At 37.4% G+C, this 25,702-nt stretch overlaps 1 protein-coding gene across 5 annotated transcripts in view; it reads right to left on the reverse strand.

Moving 5' to 3' along the window:
* The window catches only part of SMIM14 (small integral membrane protein 14), a 75,313-nt gene that overhangs the window by 42,677 nt on the left and 6,934 nt on the right, over positions 1-25,702 (reverse strand). For 2 of the 5 annotated variants that reach the window (XM_048212090.2, XM_048212091.2), the window contains exon 2: positions 23,364-23,461. The exons of 2 other annotated variants lie outside the window; for them this stretch is intronic. In XM_048212090.2, coding sequence (XP_048068047.1) covers positions 23,364-23,397 — 34 coding nt within the window. In that variant the 5' untranslated portion in view covers positions 23,398-23,461. Of the gene's footprint in view, positions 1-19,415; positions 19,576-23,363; positions 23,462-25,702 lie in introns of those variants that run through there. One more of the 5 variants, XM_057309859.1, reaches the window with a different exon arrangement.

Below are 25,702 nucleotides of genomic sequence, written 5' to 3' on the forward strand. Positions count from 1 at the left end.
AGGAAGAAGCAGGCTCATAGCGGAGGAGCCTGATGTGAGGCTCGATCCCAGAACGCCGGGATCACGCCCTGAGCCGAAGGCAGACGCTTAACCGCTGTGCCACCCAGGCGCCCCTATTTTATGCCTAAGAACTATGGTCCACAGGATACATTGACAAAAGTGGCAAAATCTTTCTAAGCTTTTTTGTGTCCTGACAACCTGGCTTGGTAACCATCAGATTGGCAGCCCCAAAATGTGGCCAGACAGAAATATGGATAATACCCCATTTACAGCTAGATCTGGCTGCACAGAAAAGGCTGGTTAAATTCTAATTGTGGCTAGGGTCCTACCAAACTGTTCTCAGAGGAGTTACAACCTAGAATTACAATGGCCATTATAAGAAATGTTCCAATTAGATAAGATCACTTAAGAAGTGCACTTAAAAGCAAGGCTTCCAAATCAAACAGAATGGGTCGCCTATTTTAATTGGTATGCAAGAGATTCCAAAAGGCTTCAAAATTCCAAAATAGCTTCATTAAAAGATTTGTTTTAAAAGGCTGGTGAAAAACTAAAGATGTAAAAGGTACGTAAAAGCAAAAAGCTTTAATTCTTATTGCTTCCTTCTATCTTCCTTTATTTGAGGACTCATTCTAGTACTCCTCTATCTGAGCTGCCTTTATGGACTATAAACAAAAGTCCACCAAGTTAATGACCTTACAGACCCCTCCCATACCTGATCTCAGAGGAGGGCTCCTCCCAAATGGAAGATTTTCTGGTAAACTGCTACATTATTCTCTTAAATAGCTAAGGGAAAACTAACATTAAAAAATCTTGCCAAATTCTGGTAAAAAAACAGAGTTAAAGATGGGATCCCCGAAAAACTGGGAGAAGGTGGCTAAGGATGAAAATTCTTACCAGAGTCAGCTCTCCCAGATATGTCTGTAGGACCCCAGAAAGAAAGGAAAGGAAGCTATCTTTTGCACTCTCCTTGGGGATCCCTCTTACATTCAAGGGGGGTTATTCGATAGGGCCAGAAATGTTTGCTGTTTGTCCCAGGTGAAAACTGACAAGATACCTAAAAGAATTTTTAAGTAGCTCTGTGACTGGCGATTGGCTGGGTTGAAAGCTGATACACAGAGCCTGATTAAGAATTTTTTTAGGCCTCCTCCCATAAGCTAAAATGAAACTAGGTACCCAGAAGGAAAGAAAAAAATCTTCTGAAGCCTTCGTAAAAGTATTCACTTAAAAAAAAAAAAAAGTAATTAGATGGGTGGATCAACCTATGATGTCATTCAAATTGCAACCCAATTCTTTGAGGAATTGAGAGCAACTGTCTACATTTTACAAATCTTGGCAAAATTAGAAATGCAGCTCTAGAGGCAATTCAAAGTTCACCTATTCCTTTTATTACCAATTCCAAAGCCTCTATTTATCTCAAAAGGCTTATTGACCTTGCAAAACCGAAGTCCTCAGAGGCACTTGCATTCTTCCCCTGTGCCTTTGAGATATAAATATTAAATCTTATCTAGACCATCCCAATTCCTAAGACTGAAAATAAAATTCAAATTGCAAATAAGGCTCTCTTGTCTAAACTCTAGGCCAGAACCTCAAGATTTTGTCTCTACAAATACAAATCCTTTTTTTTTCTTTAGTAATCTCTACACCCAATGTGGGGTTGGAACTCATGACCTTAAGCATCAAAAGTCACATGCTCTTCCTACTGAGCCATCCAGGTGCCCCAACAAATACAAATCTTAAAAAGTCTTCTCCATGGGGGGCCTGGGTGGCTCAGTTGGTAGTGCATGCAACTCCTGATCTCCAGTTGTGAGTTCAAAGCCCATGTTGGGCGTAGAGCTTACTTTAAAATAGAACTGCTTAACTGGCTTAAAAATAAGTGCTTATTAAGTACTTACAAATCTCAGAAATATAATAGAAATGCACCCAAATGTTTTTCAAATTCACATGATCTAGGATAATTTTCAGTATAAAAGCTAGTTAAAGTATGCTGATTTAACTAAAACAGACATGTCTTTCAGGTTATCAGATTAAATATAAAACTTTTATTGTACCAGTCAAGTAAGTTCATTTATCTCTCACAAAATGTGTCAGCCAAAAAAATAGCTTGGAACAATGGCTGACTCTGTCTAATGTCTAATGGCTTTTGTGTATATTCTAAACATAATTGTTAAAAACAATTAAAAAGACTAAATAAAAAGTTTCCAGGTAAATTTTAGTTTCCTCCCAATCTTTTTGATAACCTGAAACCTTGAAGTTCTGTTAATTTAGATAATGATTTAGGGGCGCCTGGGTGGCTCGTCGATTAAGTGTCTGCCTTTGGCTTGGGTCATAGTCCTGAGGTCCTGGGATCGAGCCTCACACTGGGGGGGGGGGGGAGGTCTCTGCTCAGCAGGGAGTCTGCTTCTCCCTCTCCCCCTGAACCTCCCCACTTGCGCTGTCTTCTCTCTCTCTCTCTCTCTCAAATAAATAAAATATAAAAAAAAATAATTTTTAAAAATTTAGATGATATAAGTTAAATTCATTAAATATCATTTCCAAATAAGATAAAATATTGAAACACTAATTACTGAACATAAGTTTATCAATTTTTGGCTTCCTTTTACAGAGGAATTAAAGATATTTGGGGAAAACATGTTTCTAGAAATTATAGAAAGTATTTAAAGTCTGCCAAGCCACAGGATGCTAATGCAATGACAACTGTTTACTTCTTTACTTTCATTAGCAACTAAGGTTTCTAAAGGTTAAAAACTTTAATATATGCTATAGTAAGGGAAACACTTGCCTATGCAAGGAAAGTGAAGATGTGTGTTCTTGGTAAAGAAGGCATGTAAATTGGGACCGGGCCCTGAATTTTAGGGTTCTCCAAGTATCTGGCTACGACACACCATGCTACTGTTTACAGTTTTCTCCCACTCTTTTGATATGGAATCACTAAGAATAAGGATTCCCCTGGAATCTCCTTGGAAGGGATTATACCAGGGCCTCCTCACTACCCAGATGATAGGGACTCTAACCCTGGATACACATTCCACAGCTGACAAAAAACGGCACCTGACATCTGGTCCTATACAAACACCAGAGACCTCCAAATCAAAGTGACCGGGAAGATTAGCTGACATCGAGGTGGTTTCTCCCTAGACACTGGATCAAGAATTCATATTTTAACTAAACATGAAACCCTTTCTTCTTTCTTTTCTTTACTGTGGTACTAGCCTGGAAAGATGATGCTAGCATCCATATCTCCCAGGCCACTGCTGGGGGGCGGGGGGTAACCTATGGAATTCAGAACAACTTTTTATTTCAAGCTAAAGAGAAAACCTAACTGACCTGTGGCTTGAACGAGCAAACACAATAACTCCTCTGAATTAATCTATTAACAGTACTATCTTAACAGGAATGGTTTGTGCCCAGACAGGGTCCGTTTTTGTTTATGGTAATCATTCTCCTGAGGCCTATAAATGCCTAGACAGCTGGCAATGCCTCTTTGGTTATCAAAGTGTGCCCCCAACTATTACACCTCATTGGTCAACTCCCCTGAATTTACACTGCCAAGTTAGAAAAGACCTATCAGGAGGCTTTCATGATTCAAATTCACTTTCCTTGGCAGGGCCCTACTTCCATGGTTAGGAGTAAATCTAACTGAGGCTACGATCAGAAACCTCTCCTTAACTCTTAAAAGTATTACAAAATCCACAATAGCTGCCCAACAAAAATCCTTAGACTGTCTGGCTACAATTGTTCTTTTTGTTTTTTTGGTTTTTATTTTTTGGGTTTTTTTTTTGGTTTTTGTTTTTTTTTTTTTTTTTTTTTTGCAGTTATTTTGGATACCAGAATAGGCCTTATTTATCTTTTACCTGAGCAAGGAGGTGTCTGTGCTGTGACCACCACTACCTACAGCACCTGGATTAACATTTCCGGGAAAGTTGAAACTTAGTTATGGAAGATCACTGAGCAAGCCAGTTGGCTTAAAAAAAATGACTTCCTTCAGCAGGGCGTTTCTTTGACTTACTTGATTTTGATTGGTTTTGGTCTTGGGAACCATAGCTCTGAAGTGCATTCTGAACACTGGGAAATCATCCTGAATATAATAATCCTAATAATCTCTCTGGCACATTACAGTCTCTCAAAAGCTTTACATGTATGTTCCTAGCTGCTAACCACCATGCAAATGATCTCCCTAAGATGGGAACATCAGAAAAGGAACAAAGAGGGGCTGGCTCAGTTGGCAGGGCATGATTCTTGATCTTGGGGTTGTGAGTTCAAGCCCCACGTTGGGTGTGGAGATTACTTGAAAATAAAATCTTTTTTTTTTTTAAGATTTTATTTATTTATTGGAGAGAGAGAGAGAGGAAGCACAAGCAGAGGGAGGGGCAAAGGCAAAGGGAGAAGCAGACTCCCCGCTAAGCAGGCAGCCCAACGCTGTGCTTGATCCAAGAACCACAGGATCATGACCTGAGCTGAAGCCAGATGCTTAACTGACTGAGCCACCCAGGCACCCCTAAAATAAAATCTTTAAAAAAAATTGTGAACCTCAAGTTGTAGCCTATCACAGAGATTAAGCAAAAAAGAAAAAAAAAAGTCACAATCTGTGAATACCTCAAACAAAAATGGACAGAAACCAGGACACCTGGGTGGCTCAGTCGGTTAAGCGGCTGCCTTTGGCTCAGGTCACGATCCCAGGGTCCTGGGATCAAGTGCCATGTCAGGCTCCTTGCTCAGCAGCAAGCATGCTTCTCTCTCTGCCTGCTCTGCCTGCCACTCCCCCAACTTGTGCTCTCTCTGATAATTAAATAAAATCTTTAAAAAAAAGGACAGGAGGACAGAAATGGTCAGAACTTCAGAGCTGAAAGTGGTACTAATGCCTTAAATTTTGGTCACACCTCAGTGAAGCTGCAAGTCTCATCAAAAGCAGTGAACTGTTAAAAAGGAGATAAGCCAAAATGGAGTCACTTGTGCTAAACTCCACATCAGCAAACCAAGACTTATTACACAACTTAATTAAAGTTTGGACCACCCAGGAATGCAACCTTTAACCAGTCAACATGGAATTACCTAGTTAGCACTAGTGAGATAATCTTCCTGATAGACCATTAGGAAAATGGAAGGTGCTCTTGCCTGAAACAATGCATTCTTTGCTAATAATTTCCTCTTCTACCCTTCTGTCTTTAAAAACCTTTCCTTTTCTATAGTTCATCAGAGCTCCCTTCTATTTGCTAGAGGATGCTGCCCAATTCATGAATTGTTGGATAAAGCTAATTTTATTTTTAAATTTACTCAGTTGAGGGGTGCCAGGCTGGCTCAGTCAGTGGAACATGCAACTCTTGACCTCAGGGTTGTAAGTTCGAGCCCCACACTGGTTATAGAAAGAAAACTTTAAAAAAAAAAAATTAAACCTTAAAAATAAACAAATTTACTCAGTTGAATTTTTGTTATTTAACAGTATGTTGAAGGCTTAATACCCAATTTGATGGTTTTTGGAGGTAGGGTCTTTGAGAAGTAATTAGATCATGACAGTGGATCCTTTATGAATGGAATTAATGTCCTTAAAGAGACATGACAAAGATGATCTCTCTCTGTACCATGTGAAGATACAGCAAGAAGGCATCCATCTACAAACCAGCAAGAGGGCTCTCATCAGAAATTGCATCTGCCAGCACCCTGATCATGGACCTACCAGACTTCAGAACTATGACAAATCAATGTTTGTTGTCTAAGCCACCCAGTCTCCGGTATTTTGTTGTAAAAAGCCCAAACTAATGAAGAGAACTTGAAGCCTTTAACCTACTAAGAAAGCCCTCTGAAAGAAAAAAAAAGTTATCTAAAATGATACCAATGTTTAGTGGTGGAGGGGCACACAAAGTAACTTAACAAGAGCCAGGAAATAACTGGGAAGATTTTGAAAAATAAGATTAACAAGTGAGAGGCCAAGATGGAATACAACTGGTATTTAAGATGGAAGAGACAGACCAATGAAACAATTCATATATTAACTTAAAGGAACTTCATTCATTCAAAAACTACTTAGCACCTGTATTAGGCATTTGAAATATAAAAATGAGCAAAAACCAATACAGTCCTTCCCTAACAGTGTTCACATTCTAATGGTCGAGACATATATTAACCTAAACATTTTTTTATTTTTTAATTATTTTTTTAATTCTAAGATTTTATTTATTTATTTGTCAGAGAGAACACAAGCAAAGGGAGCGGCAGGCAGAGGGAAAGGGAGAAGCAGGCTCCCCACTGAGCAGGGAGCCTGATGTGGGGCTCGATCCCAGCACCCTGGGATCACGACCTGAGCCAAAGGCAGATGCCTAACTGACTGAGCCACCCACACACCCCTAACCCAAATATTTTTAAAATTATAAATACAAACTTGTAAATGCTATAAAAGATAAATGGACCAAAAGACTTTTGGAAACAAAAGCCACAAAATGAGAGAAAATATTTGCATATATGTTAAGAGTTAATATTCAGAATATATGAAGAACCCCTCTAACAAGAAAAAAATGACCCAATTTTTAAATGGGTAAAGGACTTGAACAGATATTTCTCTAAAGATATACAATGACCAATAAGCATATGAAAAAATGCTTAATGTCATTAATCATCAGGGAAATAAAAATCAAAACCATGAGATACCACTTCATACCTATTAGGATGACTATAATCAAAGAAATAAAAGTAAATGATGTGAAGAAATCAGAACACCTCTATATTGCCAGTGGGAACATAAAATGGTGTAGCCTCTCTAGAAAACAGTTCAGCGGTTCCTTAAAAAGTTAAACATAGAGGGGCACCTGGGTGGCTCAGATGGTTAAGCGTCTGCCTTCAGCTCGGGTCATGATCTCCAGGTCCTGGGATCAAGGACCCTGTCGGACTCCCAGCTCAGAGGGGAGTCTGCTTCTCCTCTCCCACTCCCCCTCCTCCTGCTTGTGCTCTCTCTCTTTCTCTCTCAAATGAATATATAAAATCTTAAAAAAAAAAAAAAAAGTTAAACATAGAATTATCAATGACCCAGGAGTGCCTGGGTGGCTCAGCCGGTTGAGTGCCCGACTCTCAATTTCGGCTCAGGTCACGATCTCAGGGTCAGAGGATCAAGCCCCACATCAGGCTCTGCACTCAGCATGGAGTCTGACTATCCCTCTCCCTCTGCCCACCCACCTCACTCACATTTATGCTCTAAAATGAATAAAATCTTTAAAAAAAAAAAAAGAATTATCAATGATGCAGCAATTCTACTTCTAGATATACACCCCAAAGATTTGAAAATGGACTCAGATACTCGTATATTAATTACAACAGCATTATTCATGATAGCCAAAAGGTAGAAACAATCCACATGGCCATCAACCGATAAATGGAGGAACAGAATGTGGTATATGCATGCAATGGGATATTATTCAGCCATAAAAAGGAATGGAAATATGACACATGATTAGGCTGTGAAAACATTATGCTAAATAAGTCAGACACAAAAGGACAAATATTGTATGATTCCACTTCCATGAAATATCTAGAACAAGAAAATTCATACAGACAGAAAGTAGAATGGTGGTTTCCAGAGGATAGGGAAGAAGGGAATGGAGAGTCATTGCTTAACGAATACAGAATTTCTGTTTGGGGTGATAAAAAAGTTTTGGAAATACATAGCAGTGATAATTGTACAACACTGTGAAGGTAATTAGTGCGACTGAATTGTAAACTTGACACAATGGTTAAAATAGCAAAATCTGGGGGCGCCTGGGTGGCTCAGTCGTTACACGTCTGCCTTCAGCTCAGGGCGTGATCCCAGGGTCCTGGGATCGAGCCGTGCATCCGGCTCCCTGCTCCGCTGGGAGCCTGCTTCTTCCTCTTCCACCCCCCTCTCCGGCTTGTGTCCCCTCTCTCGCTGGCTATCTCTCTGTCAAATAAATAAAAAAATCTTAAAAAAAAAAACAAAATCTGTTATATTATATATATTATATATTTTACCCAATCAAAAAAAACATTCTGGTCGTCTAGGACTAGAGGGCTTGGGAAGAAATGGGGACTAACTGCTAACTGGTACCTGCTTTCTTCTGGGGTTAAGAAAATGTTCTAAAATTGATTATGGTGATGGTCACACAACTCCATGAATATACTAAAAACCACTCATTTTATACTTTGAATGATGCATCATACGGCATGTGAATTATGTCTCAAAAAGGCTGTTAATAAAAAAAAAAGTGGGGCATCTGGCTGGCTCAGTCGGAAGAATGTGCGCCTCTTGATCTTGGAGTCATGAGTTCAAGCGCCACGTTGGGGGAGAGATTAAATTATTTCTTTTAAAAAAAGAAAAATGGTGCGTAAAGAACACATACAGTTTCTAAACTTACCTAGGGAATCAGGGAAGATTTTATCAAGAAGTTAACTTTGAGTTGAAAGTGGAAGGATATGATGGAATACAATAGGGCAAGATAGAAGTAGAAGGTGTGAGGACTGGGGTCTGGAGGGCATTCCAGACAGAAAAGGAATAGGAGTGTAAAGACCCTGGAGCAAGTAAGAGCATTGACATGGTGGAGGAACTCAATGAAAGCCACAATACACTGGAATCCAGAACAAGAAGAGTCGTTGGAAATGAGACCAGAGAGGTCAAAGGAATGGGCCACACGGGGTCTTCTAGGCCATGTTCAAGATTAGGTCTTCATCCAAATAGCAATGTGAAGCCTATAAAGGCTATGTTTAGAAAAGATCACCTTGGCTGCATTATGGAAAACTGATAGGAAGAAAGCTAGTCAATATAGAAGCCTAATCAAAATGGTCTTTCAATAGGTCAGAAATAATGGTGTCCTTTCTATCCTTTCTAGAATTATCTAGGTTTGATGACAGCATATTAAATCACTGGGGGGAAGAGAAATTATTCCATAAATTATGTAGGGCACAGCTGGCTCCTCACCCTCATTCCTTACACCAAAACAAAGATGTGTTAGTGATTTAACTTTTTTTTTTTAATATTTTATTTATTTGTCAGAGAGCGAGCGAGCGCAAGCAGGGGAAGCGGCAGTCAAATGGAGAGGCAGACTCCCCACTGAGCAAGAAACCGGATGCAGGGACTCAATCCCAGGACCCTGGGATCATGACCTGAGCAGAAGGCAGCTGCTTAATCGACTGAGCCCCCCAGGCGTCCCAGTGATTTAACTTTTTAAAATAAAGGCACACTAAGAAACAGTCAACTAAAGCAACTAGAGCAATGGATCAGAATAGAATACCCACAAACTGACCCATGATTTTTAAGGGGAATTCAGGATACTAATAAAGGTGCCACTTTCAACCATCAACTACTTAATAAATGGTAAGATAAACTTTTTTTTTTAATTGAAGTATAATGCACACATAAAAGACTGGAAAAATATACATCCAACTTAGTAAGTGGTTAGCTCTAGGGAAAAGAATATAATTTTAAGACAGACTTTCACTTTTCAGTTTTTAAACACTTCTTATAATGAATGCGTACTCATATATTAAGAATTTTAAAATACAGAAGCTTAATTTTTAAAAGTCACAAATGTATAACTACAAGAAGACTACTGGAATACTTGCAAAGCAACATAAATCAAAGAAACTATACAGGACCAATAAATTTGACAGCCAAAAATTATAAAAGTTTCTATAAACCAAAAATATATTGTAAATAAAAAGACAAAGAATGTGGAAAAACACTTGCAACACATATCTGGTTAATTTCCTTAATTTACAGTGAACTCCAAAAAATCAATATAGAAATGGCAACCTTACAAAAAATGAGCAAAGATCATGTTCACAGGAAAATACAGAGCCAATAAACAAAAAATATAAGAGGTGCAAATCCAATTATCACTTTCATGTATCCAAAGATTGGTAAAAATTAATTTATCTAGTTAACTTGGATATCCATACCCAAATAATCATGTAATGTTGTTGTATAAAGATGTTCACTGTTTATGAAAGCAAAAAAATGATAAAGCAAAGTGTATATCCTTCATCCTTATGGTTCTAATTAAATAAATGATAGTATGAGTACATGAAATCCTACACAGCTATTGAAAACAATGAGGCATGGGGCACCTGTGTGGCTTAGTCAGTTAAGTGTCTGATTTCGGTTCAGGTCATGGTCTTAGGGTCCTGGGACAGAGCCTCGCAGCTGGCTCAGAGCTCAGCGGGGAGTCATCTTATCCTTCTTCCTCTGTCCTTCCCCTCCTCGTGCTTGCTCTATCTCTCAAATAAATAAATAAAATCTTCAACAACAACAAAAAAAAGAATGAGGCAAATTTCTTTGTAATGATCTGGGGAAATATCCAAGATAGACTGAGGTGAAATCAAGTTTCAGAACAGTCAGGGCAAACCTACTTGCCATCTAGTATCTTCAGAGATCTGTATGCCTGAGCTAAGGGGAGGTAGGTAGAGGAAGAGGAGCCAGTCACAGGCCATCTAAGCTGGAGAGCCTAACTCTTCCAGAAGGTTCGAAATACCAAATACAAACTCTGCCTACTTCACAGTTTTGTCTGAGCCCAATTTTTTAAAAAAATGATTAGCCTTCCTGTCAAAGAACTTACTGTACATATCCAATACAGAAGACCCTGAAAATAAATAAATCCCACTCTTACAGGCAGATAAAATTCACCCTTGAAAGCCTGTTTCTCACCTGTCTTTCCAAATCCATAAGCGAATCTCCATTTACAAATACTGGCCCTTCCTTCCTATCTGTGCCTCCCCAGGCCAATAAAACATCAGCTGAAATTAAAAGATATTATGAGATTTTTTAAAATGAAATTCAAATACTAAAATGCCTAATACCTACCCAGTTCTGTAGCCTCTGAACACAGAAATGCTAACGAATTGCCTTTTTAATAAAGGGAGACTTGTTTCTATCACCCATAAAAATTGCAAAACACAGCTATTTTTAAGTCTTTTCTTAAAATCCATTTGATTAATAAAACTAGATTCCACCAATACTGCCATCACCCTCCACCTCCAAAAAGTCCACAGCTTCTTGAGGGCAGGAACCTAACTTAGTCATCATTCTGTCTCCAAACACTTCCTTCGCTGCTTAAGCCACAGCAATGAATAAATATTTGCTGAATCTCTGACGTTTATTTTCCCTGTTATCTATATATGCCAGAAGCATGTAAATCAACTAGAATTTTCTTTTTTTTTTTTAAGATTTTACTTGTTTGTCAGAGAGAGAAGAGAGCGAGCACAAGCCAGGGAAGCGGCAGGCAGAGGGCGAAGCAGGCTCCCAACTGAGCAAGGCAGCCGGATGTGGGACTTGATCCTAGACCTGAGCTGAAGGCCCATGCCTAAATGACTGAGCTACTCAGGCATCCCAAATCAACTAGAATTTCAAAAGATATGCCAGTATTAATCAGCCTCCAGTAAAATGAGGAAATGTATTTATACATTGGACAGTCTTCAATAGTGCTATGCTTCTGTGGAACTTTCTTCACATAAACTTGAGCTATTTTAAGCACTATGCAGTTTTCAGTTAGTAGTTTCCACTTTAAAATTACTTGGGTTTTTGTTTTTTTGTTTTTTTTTTTAAACAGAATGGAAACAGTTCTTTTTTGGCGAGGACCTCAGAACAAGCGTCAAGCATACCAGCAGCTAAGGACTAGAGCAAAAAACTTAACCAATCCCACCTCACATTTAAATCTCACGTGTCCAGAGACATTAAGAAGCTGCTCTATTATGGGCAAGACAGAACTGGGTTACTAAATCAGAATTTTGGTATATCAGAATTTATTTGGGGAGTTTTACAAATACCTAGAATTTATTTCAGGGTACAGCAGGGTATTTAACAAATACCTGCGAGTATTAAAACAATGGCTTTGATGTCCTTGTTTCAGAGTTGTTGTTCACCTCCTCAATGTCCCTAATACGAGAACAATGCTAAAGAACACCAAAGTCATGGACTTGACTCTTAAAGACAACCAGCTTTATTGCAATTGGTCATAAAAGCCTAAGTCATGAAATATAAACAATACACTGAAAAAATTCAAAATCCAAAATAATCCAGGGGAGGACGAAAGGAATTAAATGTGGGCACAGATAAAACAGATAAAATAAGCCATTCGTTGGTAATTACTGAAGTTGGCTGACAGCTACTAGACAGTTCCTATACAATTCTTTTCCATATTTTGAAATTTTTGATAATAAGCATTTAATTTATATATTATTTTATATATAATTTAATTTATATATCCTATTACAATTAATATTTGCAACAGCAATCTAACTGTGGGCATAAATTAACCAACAGTTTATAAGTTGCTTTTTATGCCGCATAAAGGACAAAACAGTGCACACAACTAAAGCTCTCAAACCATCCTCTCCTAAACAACCCCTATCATAGAAAAGAAGTCAAAGGATACGCTCTGAATGTTGGAAGGGCAAATGCAATCCCCCATATCCCTCAGATCCAGGTCATTTCCTCCTTCCACTCCAACTAGCAGACCTTTCCAGGTGGAGTTCAGCTGTGATAAGTCAGTTGACTCATCCCGTTTCTATATGCTGACGGAACTTTCCAGGGCTGTTAACCAGTTTATTATCCGCTGTTAGAACCTTAAACACTCCAGCTTATGCTGGGTGGGTTTAATTTACCTTATTTCACCTTCAGGAAGCCAAATTTAATCGCCTACTTATAACTTTGGAAAAGGTGAAAAAGTAGATACTGTAGTTTCACTACCCTATTTTCTAGAATTCTGCCATTGAATTACATGCTTACATAAAGGATTGATTCCTTGGGAAATAAACTTCTTAAAAGTGGTTTTTTTTTTTTTTAAGATTTTATTTATTTATTTGAGAGAGGAGAGCATGAGTGGGGTAAGGGCAGAGGCAGAAGCAGACTCCCTGCTGAGCAGGGAGCCCTATGCAGGGCTTGATCCTGGGACTCCGGGATCATGACCTGAGCCAAAGGCAGATGCTTAATTGATTCAGCCACCCAGGCACCCCTTAGAAGTGGTTCTTCATGAGGTTAAACATTCTTAATAGCAAATCATAAAACAGCAACGGTACCAGTGTTACATATTTTTATCAGATCACTTGGTATCAGTGGCATATCCAGAAGTATACAGAATAAAACGGAAAATGTCAACTTTCCCATTCCTTCCTTCCCAAGTCTCCACCCTTCCCCCAGGGGTACCACCCACCCGATAGTCTGGTGTGAATTATTTCAGGTCTTTTCCTACGTATGTACAGCCTTATAAATATGTATCTACATGTATCATTTTAGTGGATCTTACAGATCATGTCATACATATTCCGCAACTTGTCTTTTTGTAGCATACAAAACCTTCAGACCGGGGCGCCTGGGTGGCTCAGTCGGTTAAGCACCTGCCTTTGGCTCAGGTCATGATCCCAGCATCCTGGGATTGAGCCCCGCAAGGGGTTCCCTGATGAGCGGGCAGTCTGCTTCTCCCTCTGCCCCTTCCCCTCCCCATGCTCTCTCTCTCTTTCACATAAATCTTAAAAAGAAAAAAAAAAACCCTTCAGACCTTTCAATATATAAAGCTCTACTTCATTCTTTTTCATGGCTACATAATAGTCCAAAAACATGAACATGCAATTTTAGCACTCTTTTAGTAGAGGTTACTTAGGGACTTGCCAATGTTTTTTTTAAGTAAACTCTATTTCCAACGGGGTGCACAAACTCATGACCCCGAGATCAAGAGTTGCATACTCTACCAACTGAGCCAGCCAGGCACCCCATGGACTTCCCAACTTTTTTATTAATATAATACTGCAAAAACCATCTTTGTGCCCATATTTTTGTTTGTTTGTTAATTAGCTATAGTGATTCTTTTGGGAACTATCTTTTCTCTTGGGCTTTACCTATTCCAAAAATTTTTTAGAGACTCTCTTGGCTATTTTAGCTCTTTTGTCTCTTAGAAACTTAAGAGATTTATCTACCTGAATACAAAAAAAATTAAATAGCTAGGCCTAAGGTCATTCACAAAAAGTCTTTGCCAATTCTAATTCTATCAACAGCACACAGTACGTATTACTAGTTGTATAACATAGTAATTACATACAGTATTACTATCACTGATAGTACAATAATATATTACACTAAAAAATATCTGTGCCAGAATGTCGGGTCCCAAAAATATATCTCATTGTTTTTATTTCCTAATTCCAATATGGCTGCATATCTTTTCAAGTTTATTGGCATTTATATTTCTTCTTTTTCAAACTTTCATCTTACCGATTTTAGCAGCTCTTCATAGTTGCTTTTTATTATATTTATTACAGCTTATTATTTAGTATTAATCCATTGTTATAGTAAGATTAAGAACTTTTTATAGGTTATTTGCTTCTCTTCCTTCTAGGTGGTTTCAAAGCCAGATTCACAAGGGTCTATTTTTACATATTTTTCTATTTAAATATTTATCTATCTTAGACTATTAGCTAAAGAGTTAATAAAATTACAAACCATAAAAAACAGATCTAGGGGCACCTGGGTGACTCAGTCAGTTAAGCGTCTGCCTTCAGCTCAGTCATAATTCTGGAGTCCTGGGATCGAGCCCTCTATCAGGCTCCCTCCTCAGCAGGGAGTCTGCTTCTCCCTCTCCCCCTGCCCCTCCTCGCACCTCATGCTCTCTCTTTCTCACTTGCTCTCTCTCTCTCAAATAGATCTAAAATCCTAAGACAGTTATTGAAAATAACATCCAATGACAATATGAAATAATATTTGGAAAGTATTTTAGTTTTCTTTAATGTTTTAACTAACACACTGATTTCTTCCAGGGACATGCTGACAGAACCGAAGGGCAATAATAAACCTTAGATTTTCTTTTGATAATTTTACTTAAGCTCTTTTTCATTTTGGAGCTATTTTTTGTTGCTATAGAAGTTAAGGACTCACATGAAGGAAAAAAATGTCTTCCAAGTCATTAAAGATTCAGGGAGGAAAGCATTTCTATGTTAGTATGTGTATGTGAGTTTTCATTTTGGTTCCTCTCACAGAAGAAAATATTTGGTTTAGTTAGATCCTTTCAAGAAACTATTATATTCTAAATTCCTTTAAAAGAGGTAATTTTACAAATACCTAGGAGTAACAAAAATTTCCAAAACGTAATAAAATGTTAACATAGGTTTCAAGGTTATAGAAGTCATTTTCAAATGAGTTAGCAGTTTTTATAACACACTGAAAAACAGTAAATATTTCAAAAGTGCTTTTAACACAAAATGGTTGGGAGACTCAGTCATGAATTTTTAAAGGAAATAATCTAGTCACATGCTAAATTAACCTACAATAGTTCTCACATTAAGTTGGAATGGAGCTACAGTTACACGACCTTTACCTATAAATAGCCTTGAACTGTTTGCTTCTTGCTTTACCAATGGATAGCAAATTTCCTAAGAATAGGTAAATATAACAGAAACAGGACAAAATTTTTAAAAATACAACAGGACTGAGAAAGATGTGGTCATGAAATCTAAATAAAAGACAAAACCCAGAAGATCATTAAAAATTAGGGGCTAGTAAGCAAAATGGTAGATAAATCTCTTAAGTTTCTAAGAGACAAAGGAGCTAAAATAGCCAAGAGAGTCTCTAAAAAATTTTTGGAATAGGTAAAGCCCAAGAGAAAAGATAGTTCCCAAAAGAGTCACTATAGATAATTAACAAACAAACAAAAAGTCACCCTGGGGCACCTGGCTGGCTCAGTCTGTAAAGCATGCAACTCGATCTTTAGTTCAAGCCCCAAACTGGGGGGTAGGGTTTACTTCAAAAAAAAAAAAAAGTCACCTTAACTAAGTCATCAAATACATGCAAATTAATGTGAACTTTCACTTAAAAAACAAAACACAGAAAGTACAAGAGTACACTGAAAGTTCACTCATACACTGCTAGTCCTGCAGTTCACTGCTACAACACTTCTGAAAAGTAATTTGACAATATGTATCAAGAACTATAGGGGTGCCTGGCTGGCTCAGTCTTAGAACATGCAACTCTTGAACTCTAGATCTAGAGGCTGTGAGTTTGGGCCCCACACTGGGTGTAGAGTTACTAAAAAATAAATAAACCTAAAAAAAAAAAAAAAAAAAGGACTACAAAAACATTCCTATCGATGACGTGTGTTATTTGTGGTTTATTTTTAAATACTCCAACAGAAGGGGGAAAGCAGAAGGATGGAAAGGAATAAATCTTCCACACAGAATTCAAAATAATTTAAGTAGATTTAACCCCTTTAAGAGGTAAAGCTTAACTCTCCTCTGACCTTGAATGTGGACTAGACTTAGTGACTTACTTCTAAAGGGTAGAATACAGAAAAAGAAGGTGACTTTAAGTGGTGAAACCTAGCAAATACTACCTTGACCAAAAGATCAAAGTATACATCATTAGTGATAAATCACGTTGTGGATACCTGGGTGGCTCAGTTGGTTAAGCATCTGCCTTTGGCTCAGGTCATGATCCCAGGGTCCTGGGATCAAGACCTGCATCGGGCTCCTTGCTCAGCAGGGAGCCTGCTTCTCCCTCTGCCTGCTGCTCCCCCCTGCTTGTGCTCTCTCTCTCCCTCTGACAAATAAATAAATAAAATCTTAAAAAATATATAAAAATAAATAAATCACACTGCTATCATGTACCCTTTAATAAGATGTGATAAGAAAGGCAGTTCACCTGTGTGGTATTCTTCCCCCAAAACATCACATTAAGTCTAATCATGAGAAAAATCATCAAACCCAAATTGAGAGGAATTCTACAAAATACCTAACCAATACTCCTCAAAACTGTCAACGACATCAAAAAACAAGGAAAGCACACAAAACTATCACAGACCACAAAAGACAAAGCAGACACACTACTTCCAGGTGATCCTAGGAGAGCCCTTGCAAATGATAAAAAGAAATAGATTATTACTGACATTCTATTTACCTTAAATTAGCAATACTGGGCAATGTACTATTAATTCCACAATTATCCACTGCTCTCCAGAAACTTTTCGGGGTGCCCTCCCTGTAATTCTACCAAGAGGCTAATAAATTAATTTTTACTTAGGTAGAATACTACGCATTAGGCATTTCTGACCTTCCAAGCAAGCATTCAACCCCTTTACATTTTATAACTTGAAGTCTCTAGCCTCTGCTGCCCCTGCTCCATTGCGGTCCCAACATAAACTGAACACATGACTTGGAAAGATCTTTTCCTTTCCTTTTTTAAATAAATCCTCCTGGTACCTACATCAAAACATAACAAAATGGCAACTTATCCCCTATACATCTCATATTCATTCCTTAAAAAATGGCAGGGGGAGGAAGGGGGCGGGCACCTGGCTGGCTCAGTCAGTAGAGCATATGACTCCTAATCTTGGGGTCATGAGTTCAAGCCCCACAATAGGTGTGGGGGGACAGAGAGGAGGAGGAGAAGAGCAAAAGGGGTAAGGGGAGGGGAGGGGAGGAGGAAGATGGGGAAAAGAAAAGAAAAAAAAGAAAAGAAAAAAGAAGCAAAGCAACCAGGTCTAAGAACTCAGAATTACTGCAACTTGATTTTTTATTTTTCTCAAGCCTGCATTATAAAAATATGTACCCTTATTTAACCTCCCTACTTTGTTGCCAATCTCTAGTTTTCTCTCTTCTTCAATAAAGGTTAGTTCCCTGCCCTGCTTCCAAAAGCAATATTACTAAAAATTCATTTCCCTCATAAGAAATGAGTCAGAAATCCAGTATGCTCAATGTGAAATTTTTGTGGTTAAGGGGAAAAAGTACATAGAATTACTATATGCCCAGAATTTAAACACAGGGAGGAATTATGCTACCATAAAACGACTGTACTGGTTCTTTTTAGGTGATCAGATGACGTTTTCTCTTCTCGTTTTTTAAGTTTCTATACTACAGTTTACTGCTTGAATCAATTATGTATTTACATAAGGGTATGTAAATTTTTATATATAGGTAAACATTCATCCATACATTAAACAAATGATTCTACCCAAAATAATAAAGACTGATGCCAAAACTCCCACACATTAATAACTTAAATATAAATTTTTATCTATAGAGAGATGTTTGCAAATGATCTAAAACCTTAAGAATTTATTTAAAAATAATTATATAATTGGTTGCCTCTGGAAAGCGGGCATAAGTGGCTTGGGGGCAGTAGTAGTAAGGACACTTCACTGTATACCATTTTGTGGCTTCTGAACTATTCAAAAAATATTAACTTTTTAAAAGAATACCATACAGTTTGGGGCGCCTGGGTGGCACAGCGGTTAAGCGTCTGCCTTTGGCTCAGGGCGTGATCCCGGCGTTATGGGATCGAGCCCCACATCAGGCTCCTCCACTATGAGCCTGCTTCTTCCTCTCCCACTCCCCCTGCTTGTGTTCCCTCTCTCGCTGGCTGTTCCTATCTCTGTCAAATAAATAAATAAATAAAATCTTTAAAAAAAAAAAAAGAATACCATACAGTAAGCTTCTTGTTCTTCCCCCTACCAGAACCATAGCTCTAGGAACAAATTAACTGCATCTAAATTTTCTCTTGGACTGGATATGCTAAATTTTCTTAACCCTCTATCTGACCCTTTGTCATCATTAAATTTGTTGGCTAGAGTTAATATATAATAAAAGGGTGGGACACCTGGGTGGCTCAGTTGGTTAAGCATCCGACTCTTGATTTTGACTCCGGTCATGATTTCAGGGTTGTAAGATCAAGCCCCATGTTGGGTTCCATGCTGGGCAAGAAGACTGCTTAAGATTCTCTCTCTCCTCTGCCACTTCCCCACCTCCCTCTCTCCCTCTCTTAAAAAAAAAAAAAAAAAAAAGTGAATGTATTTACAGAATGAACCAAATCCCATCATCAACAAGAAATGACTAAGTATATAATGAAGCACAAAATGGGTACCTCTAAAATCAGCCTCTGCCCTAAATCTGGGGTAATCATTCTTTGCAAACTCAGTTTAGAAAACTTTACCTTTCCCTGAAGAGGACCTTTATCATGATGAGTAATGTACAGCGTTGCTGCATCACTATCTTGTACACCTGAAACTAACCTAATGCTGTATATTTACTATACTGGAATTAAAATTAAAAACTTAAAAAAAAAAAAAAACTTTACCATTCCTTTCTCCTACTCACTCTCTGGTGGAAGCTTTAACAAGAAAATCAAAATCCTGAAACTGTAAATATCACAAACTACTAATGTTGATACGATGTTTTGTCAAATTGAGTTTAAAATAAAGGCAAATGGGAATTCACTTTTTTAAAATTCATTTTTAAAATACACATTAAAAAAAGAACAAAAGGAAAAAGACAAGGACTAGACTAGTTTTGCTACTGGCGTTTTCTCAAGGCACATCCAGAATCAAAGACATCTGGATGCACACCATAGCTGGGATGGCAAGAAGAAAAAAAGAAGGCAGAGGAAGCAGAAGAACAAGAGGTAATACTATGACATAGGAAATAAGAAATAAATTCTTTCAGAGCACCTGGGTGGCTCAGTCGTTAAGCGGCTGCCTTCGGCTCAGGGAGTGATCCCGGCGTTATGGGATCGAGCCCCGCATCAGGCTCCTCCGCTGGGAGCCTGCTTCTTCCTCTCCTACTCCCCCTGCTTGTGTTCCCTCTCTCTCTGGCTGTCTCTCTCTCTCTCTGTCAAATAAATAAATAAAATCTTAAAAAAAGAAAGAAAGAAAAATGAAAGAATTTCTTTCTTATAGAATTTTCTAAACATACTAACCACAAAATATATTTATTTATACATCAAAGTCTGAATTACAAATGATAGGATCAATATTTTAAAAATGGTCCCAGGAAAACCTCCTAACAATTAAGAAGGAAAAAAACCCAGCAGTAATTCTAGAAGACAATTTAGTTGACTATTTGACCATTGTGGAAGAATTACCACTTACAATGGAAAATACCAACAAATTTACAACATAACACTGTGTGGATTAAAAAAAAAAGAAAATCCCAAATAAAATAAAAAGAGCAAAATCGGGGAAAAAAACACATTTGACTAATATGGCTGGCAAAGGTATCTTAATAACACAGAGCATTGGCAAACAGATTCTTTAATAAGCTATAGACTGCATTTGAGATTACAAACTGTAATAACTTTTATGGCAATATGAATCCAAAAGTTAAAAAAATGTTCATACCCTCTGAATTAATTCTGCTTCTATTAAAAAAAAATCTAAACTACAGAGATTTATGTACAAATATGGTTCCCATAATTTTACAAGAGTGAAAAATTGGAACAAACTAAATGTCTGGGTAAAAGGGAATGTTTAAATTATGATACATACTGTGTAGTATTATGCAGCCAAATGTTTCATTTTCTTTCATAATGACATGGGCAAATGATCACAACACAATATTAAAGTATATCAAATAGGATATAAAAATAAGCATAGCACATGCACATGGTTAAAAAGCAAGGAAAACACATGCTCAAAAAAGTTGAAAGAATGCATACCAAAAGTTCAACACTGGGTGTCTCTGGGTGACAGGATTTTACTTTCTGCTTTTTAAATTTTAAGTATCATATGATGACCGTACATTAACTCTTACAATAAGGAAAAAAAACTTTGGATGCAGCAGCTAAATCCAGGAAAACTAACTCAGATTTATCAGTAAATAAATGGCAAAAAGTAAATAAAGATATGGCAGGGATATGGTGAAGAGATTCAGGAGACATCAATCAAATGCGATGTACAGACCTTGTTTGAATCCTGAGTTAAATAAACATTGTAAAAGAACATTTATGCAAGAACCAGAAACTCTGAACACTAACTGGATTAAGCAACATTTAGGAATTACTAATTTTTTTTTTTTAGCATAACTACAATGTCAATTATCACATCTAAACAGAGTCCTTATCTCTGAGAGATCCCACTAGGTGTTTTCAGTTAGAGAGAGAGAATGACTGGGATCTAGTTGAAAATAATCCTGCAAAGGGAGAAGTACAGACAAAATAGAGCCATGAGTTAAATAATTGTTGAAGCCAACTGATGAATACACAAGGACTCATTATACTATTTTATCTTTAACACCAAAAATTTCAAACATACGTAAGGTCTTTTTAAACTAGTTTTACAGGGTACCTGGGTGCCTCAGTCTGTTAAGCATCTGCCTTCAGCTTGGGTCATGATCCCAGGTCCTGGGATCGAGTCCCACATTGGGCTCCCTGCTCAGCGGGGAATCTGCTTCTCCCACTATCCCCCTCAACCCAGCTCATGCTCACACGCTCTCTCAATCTCAAAAATAGATGGATAAAATCTTTAAAATATATATAAATACAGTTTTACAGAAAAACAGAACACTCTTCTGCTTCCCCCCAGGCAAACACAGGGGTCTCTTCTTGAGAAAGCATGGGTTAACCAAGGCTGATACAAGGTCAAGGGATGAAAATTATCTTCTGTGATTTTAAGAAAGTGATATATGATGAAATCATCTTTTCAAATAGCCAACCAAATCTTTACAGTGATCAAGAATGGTATCAAAATTCTTTCCATTAAAAAAAGGAAAAACCCACAGCAAGAGCAAATGGCAAAGCAACAATTTAGAATGCATACAATTTGTTTTTTAAGATAGAAAACAGAGATGATGGGGAACTCAGAATAACTATGCATTTTTTCTAAAAAAGCATCAATTCTACTGATGAAAGCTCCAAAGTTATACAACCAAGAAAGTGAAATATGCCAGAAACTGCTAGAACTGCCTCCAGGGCATTCAGGGAGCCTACACCTAGGTTTGCTTTCCACTCTATTTTTAACCTTATTCCCAATTATATCACAGAGGTAACTGCTTACCTCTAAAAATAATTTTCTTCTAGAAACAGCTTTCTGACCCAAGTTTTTATGCAGAAGTTTTTATCAGTAGTAAATTAGACAACTGACCAAACGAAAGAGTAGAGATATCCCAAAACTTTGGCTATCTTTCATATTAAACATGGAAAACAAACTATTGGTCTATCACTTTTAGTAATACTATCATTATAATGCTATAGACTAATATACAATTGAGTAGTTGGGATTACTTTCATTGGATGACCCAATATCTCAATGTAATAAGGTGTTCAAATTCACTCACATACAACACTTTTTTGCAACATATTCTTGCTCTATTATCAGAAATGGATCTCAATCAAACATAGCCATACCTATAATTTATATTTGACTGTAGCTTGGCTAACTACTTTCACATGCTAACAAAGTCCTTCTGACAAAGTCAAAGCAGGAGAATTATCCCTGTTTTTAAACGAGGAAAATAGGTTCAGGGAAGCTAGCAATTTTTTTTTAAAAGATTTTATTTATTTATTTGACAGAGACAACCAGCGAGAGAGGGAACACAAGCAGGGGGAGTAGGAGAGGAAGAAGCTGGCTCCAGCGGAGCAGGGAGCCCAATGTGGGGCTTGATCCCAGAACCCTGGGATCACGCCCGAGCCAAAGGCAGACGCTTAACGACTGAGCCACCCAGGTGCCCTGGAAACTAGCAATTTGACCATGGTCACACATCTAATTTGAGACAGACTCTGGACAGAAAGTCACAATGTAAATTCCTGACCAGGACTCATTCCACATCTGGATAGGGATGTGATATGACCAAACCCGCTAGTGACATTTGTTTCACTCTTACAAAGATCACTTCAGAGCAGTACAGAAATTACATAACTATCAACTGACTTCCTATTACTTCTTACTAATGACATACTTTTAAACACATTTGCATCTCTGATGGGAAGTGGGCAAGGAAAGGATGCAGACACAAGTTCAAATTAGTCAATCGTTTGCTAAAAATTGTGCTAAAGCTATGCCTGGGAGAAGTTAAAGACATTTTAAAAATTTAAATGTTGAAATAAACCCTATTATATACCCTAAATATCACGATTCTTTGTTCTTAGGAGTTAAGACTCCCTGAATTCTATCATGACAAGTTTTAAAACTCAAATTAATAGCCAAGCAATTATAGTTACAAATTCCTTACAATATGTCCTGTACTGATCCAATAGGGTGACCCTATATTGTTCCACCTAGAATGCGCCATTTACAAGAGAAAATACAATTAAGAACCATCTCTGAAATTCTTACAAAATATTTTTACAGCATAACAAAAAGGTTTAAGACACTCTTTCAGAAAGAGCATACTATTCAAAAGGAAGAGACTAAAGCAGGCTAGAAAGGATAATAAAATACTTATTTTCCACAGAGTGGAATGCTAATGTATACAAGAAACAAGGTGAGTGTAACCAACAGGCTTGTGCAAGATATCACTGTATAGATAAGATATACATTAGAGGATGACAAGTCTTCGTTTACTCATAGTTCAACAAATCACAACTTGACAAGTGGTACTATTAAAACTTTGGGGATGCAGCAGTTCTCACCTACTCATTTAAAGAGAAAAGAACTGAGGCCCAGACAGCTTCAGCGACTTACCCAACGTCAAAGCAGGCATGGGATTCAAACCCATGTCTTCTCTCACTTCTCCTTTCCTCAGAAGGTTGTATCTAACAAGTCTTCAGGGGACTAAGTAACTGGAAGAAGAGTTTAGATATAAAAGAAATAAAAGGCATCCCCTACCTCTAAGAGCCTGCAATCAAGTTAATTATTAATTATAATTAACTCATAAAATAATAATTACATACCAGTATATAATTAACAGCCAAAATAAATGTAACAGACAAATGACTTCTCAGCAGAAAGCTCAAAATTGAAGAAAAGAACTACTCTCCTCAACTAACCTTCTAAACCATTGCTTCTAAAAGCTTAACTCTTCAAGGTCATCAAGAATTTCCTGAGCTCTTTAATTCCTCTGTATCTCTGCAGCACAGGACTCTGTTATAGGTCCACCCCCAGGGCTCTACCACTTTTCTAGAAACTCAGTTAATGTGGCCCTATTTCCCCATGTCTGAGACACCACCTTCTCTTTCCTCAGTGACCTTTTTCTCTCTTACCTCTTTGACTGTATTTCTAGGAATCACCTTAGGCTAAAACTTCATGGGATAGCAGAAAGAATACATCTCAGATATGATTCAAGTTATGGCACTACTGAGAAAAGGATAAATTAGCTTCTCTGTGACTTCAGTTTCACTATCTATAAAACAGGAGTGATAACTGAAACTTCTTTTTAAAGGGTTGTTTCGAGGATCAAATGAGAATGTGTAAGAGTGCTTTATAAGCTATAAAATGCTCTGGGCCAATTCAACTCTAAGCCCTTAGATTTGCAATTTATCTTCAACTCTCAGCCCAAGATCTCTGTATACTGGTTTGGCATGTTTGTATTCTCCTGAGGCTCAGCTATCACTCTTCTGCATAAAAGAGAAAGAGCAGAAAGAAGTCTGTTCTGAATCTTGGTCCCTCAACTATGAATTTCCTGTCCTTTTCTGGCTGTTCCTTACTTTTGTAAAATCCCAAAGATTCTCTCAAGGTCTGGGGTAAAATTTATCATGAATGGTCCCAAAAAGAAAACTTTTCAAATGAATGATCTTTGTTTATAGTCAACATCATAACCAAAATTTTCATATTCTGAAAATGTTTTCTAAAATTTCTACTCAAGAGTATGTATTAGTCAGATTCTGAATAGAAAAAAATAATTTTTTTTAAGATTTTATTTTATTTATTTGACAGAGAGACAGCCAGTGAGAAAGGGAACACAGGCAGGGGGAGTGAGAGAGGAAGGAGCAGGCTCCCAGCAGAAGAGCCTGACCTGGGGGCTAGATCCCAGAACTCCGGGATCACGCCCTGAGCCGAAGGCAGGCGCTTAACGACTGAGCCACCCAGGCGCCCCCTGAATAGAAAATTTTTAAACTAAGGGGAAAAAGGCTGTTTTTCCTAAGTTAGAAACAAAAATTTAACAGAAGATGACATAAAAATTCCATACTATGTGATCCCAAATCATAGTAGATAGAAGTTACTTAGTTAAGAAAGTAGTTTTCAATAGCTGTATTACAAAATATTAGTGTGTTCTGAAATTGTGAAGTATATCACAAGTAATGTTACAAGGTTGTGAATGATTTACATCATTCAAAAAAATTAGAATGGAATCAAGACTTTTTCTCTCATTCATCTGCTTGCCTATATGATTTCTTGAACAGAAAGGAGTTATGGTTTCTGCTCTCCCACCTTATGTAACTCCTCACCCATGCTATGGCTAGATAATGTATCTGTACATAGACGCACATAAATGGCATTCATGATGACAGGAAAAATACTCAGAACCACTGTGATAAAGAAACCAATATTATCAAAAAATGAAATTTGAATAAACAACACTTTTTTTTTAAGTCTTCAAAATTTTAAGCAAGTCTGTTTCTTTTACATTACCTTTGCTAAGAGTAACAAAGAAACAAAACATATACTATGCAAAAAAAAAAAAATTAACTTGTATTTTAAAAAGTATGTTGTAAGAAGACAAGATAGCAGCCAGAACACTGACCTCTAAGTCTGGCGCATATACCATGAGGGTGCTTACTGCACTCCTATCTTGATTTGAAACATCTTTATTAGCTGTTAAATTCTGAAAACACTGTATCCGTAGTACTTGTCAATGAGTGCAGTCAAGCAAAAACCAGCTTCATTTTGTATTGTTACAAAGCTGAGACTCACATCTGTGCTTTGATCTAAATTTAAAAAAGGAAATGAAAATTCAATATGAAAATAAGCAATGAGAAGGTAACTTTCTCCAAAACAAAAGCACTGAAGTGTAAAATGTTATAAACAAAATATAAACCCTATTATATATCTAAAAATTGGGTATTAGTTTAGAACCAAGATTT

This window comes from Ursus arctos, unplaced genomic scaffold (genome assembly GCF_023065955.2).
Source record: "Ursus arctos isolate Adak ecotype North America unplaced genomic scaffold, UrsArc2.0 scaffold_9, whole genome shotgun sequence".
NCBI classification, from domain to species: domain Eukaryota; kingdom Metazoa; phylum Chordata; class Mammalia; order Carnivora; family Ursidae; genus Ursus; species Ursus arctos.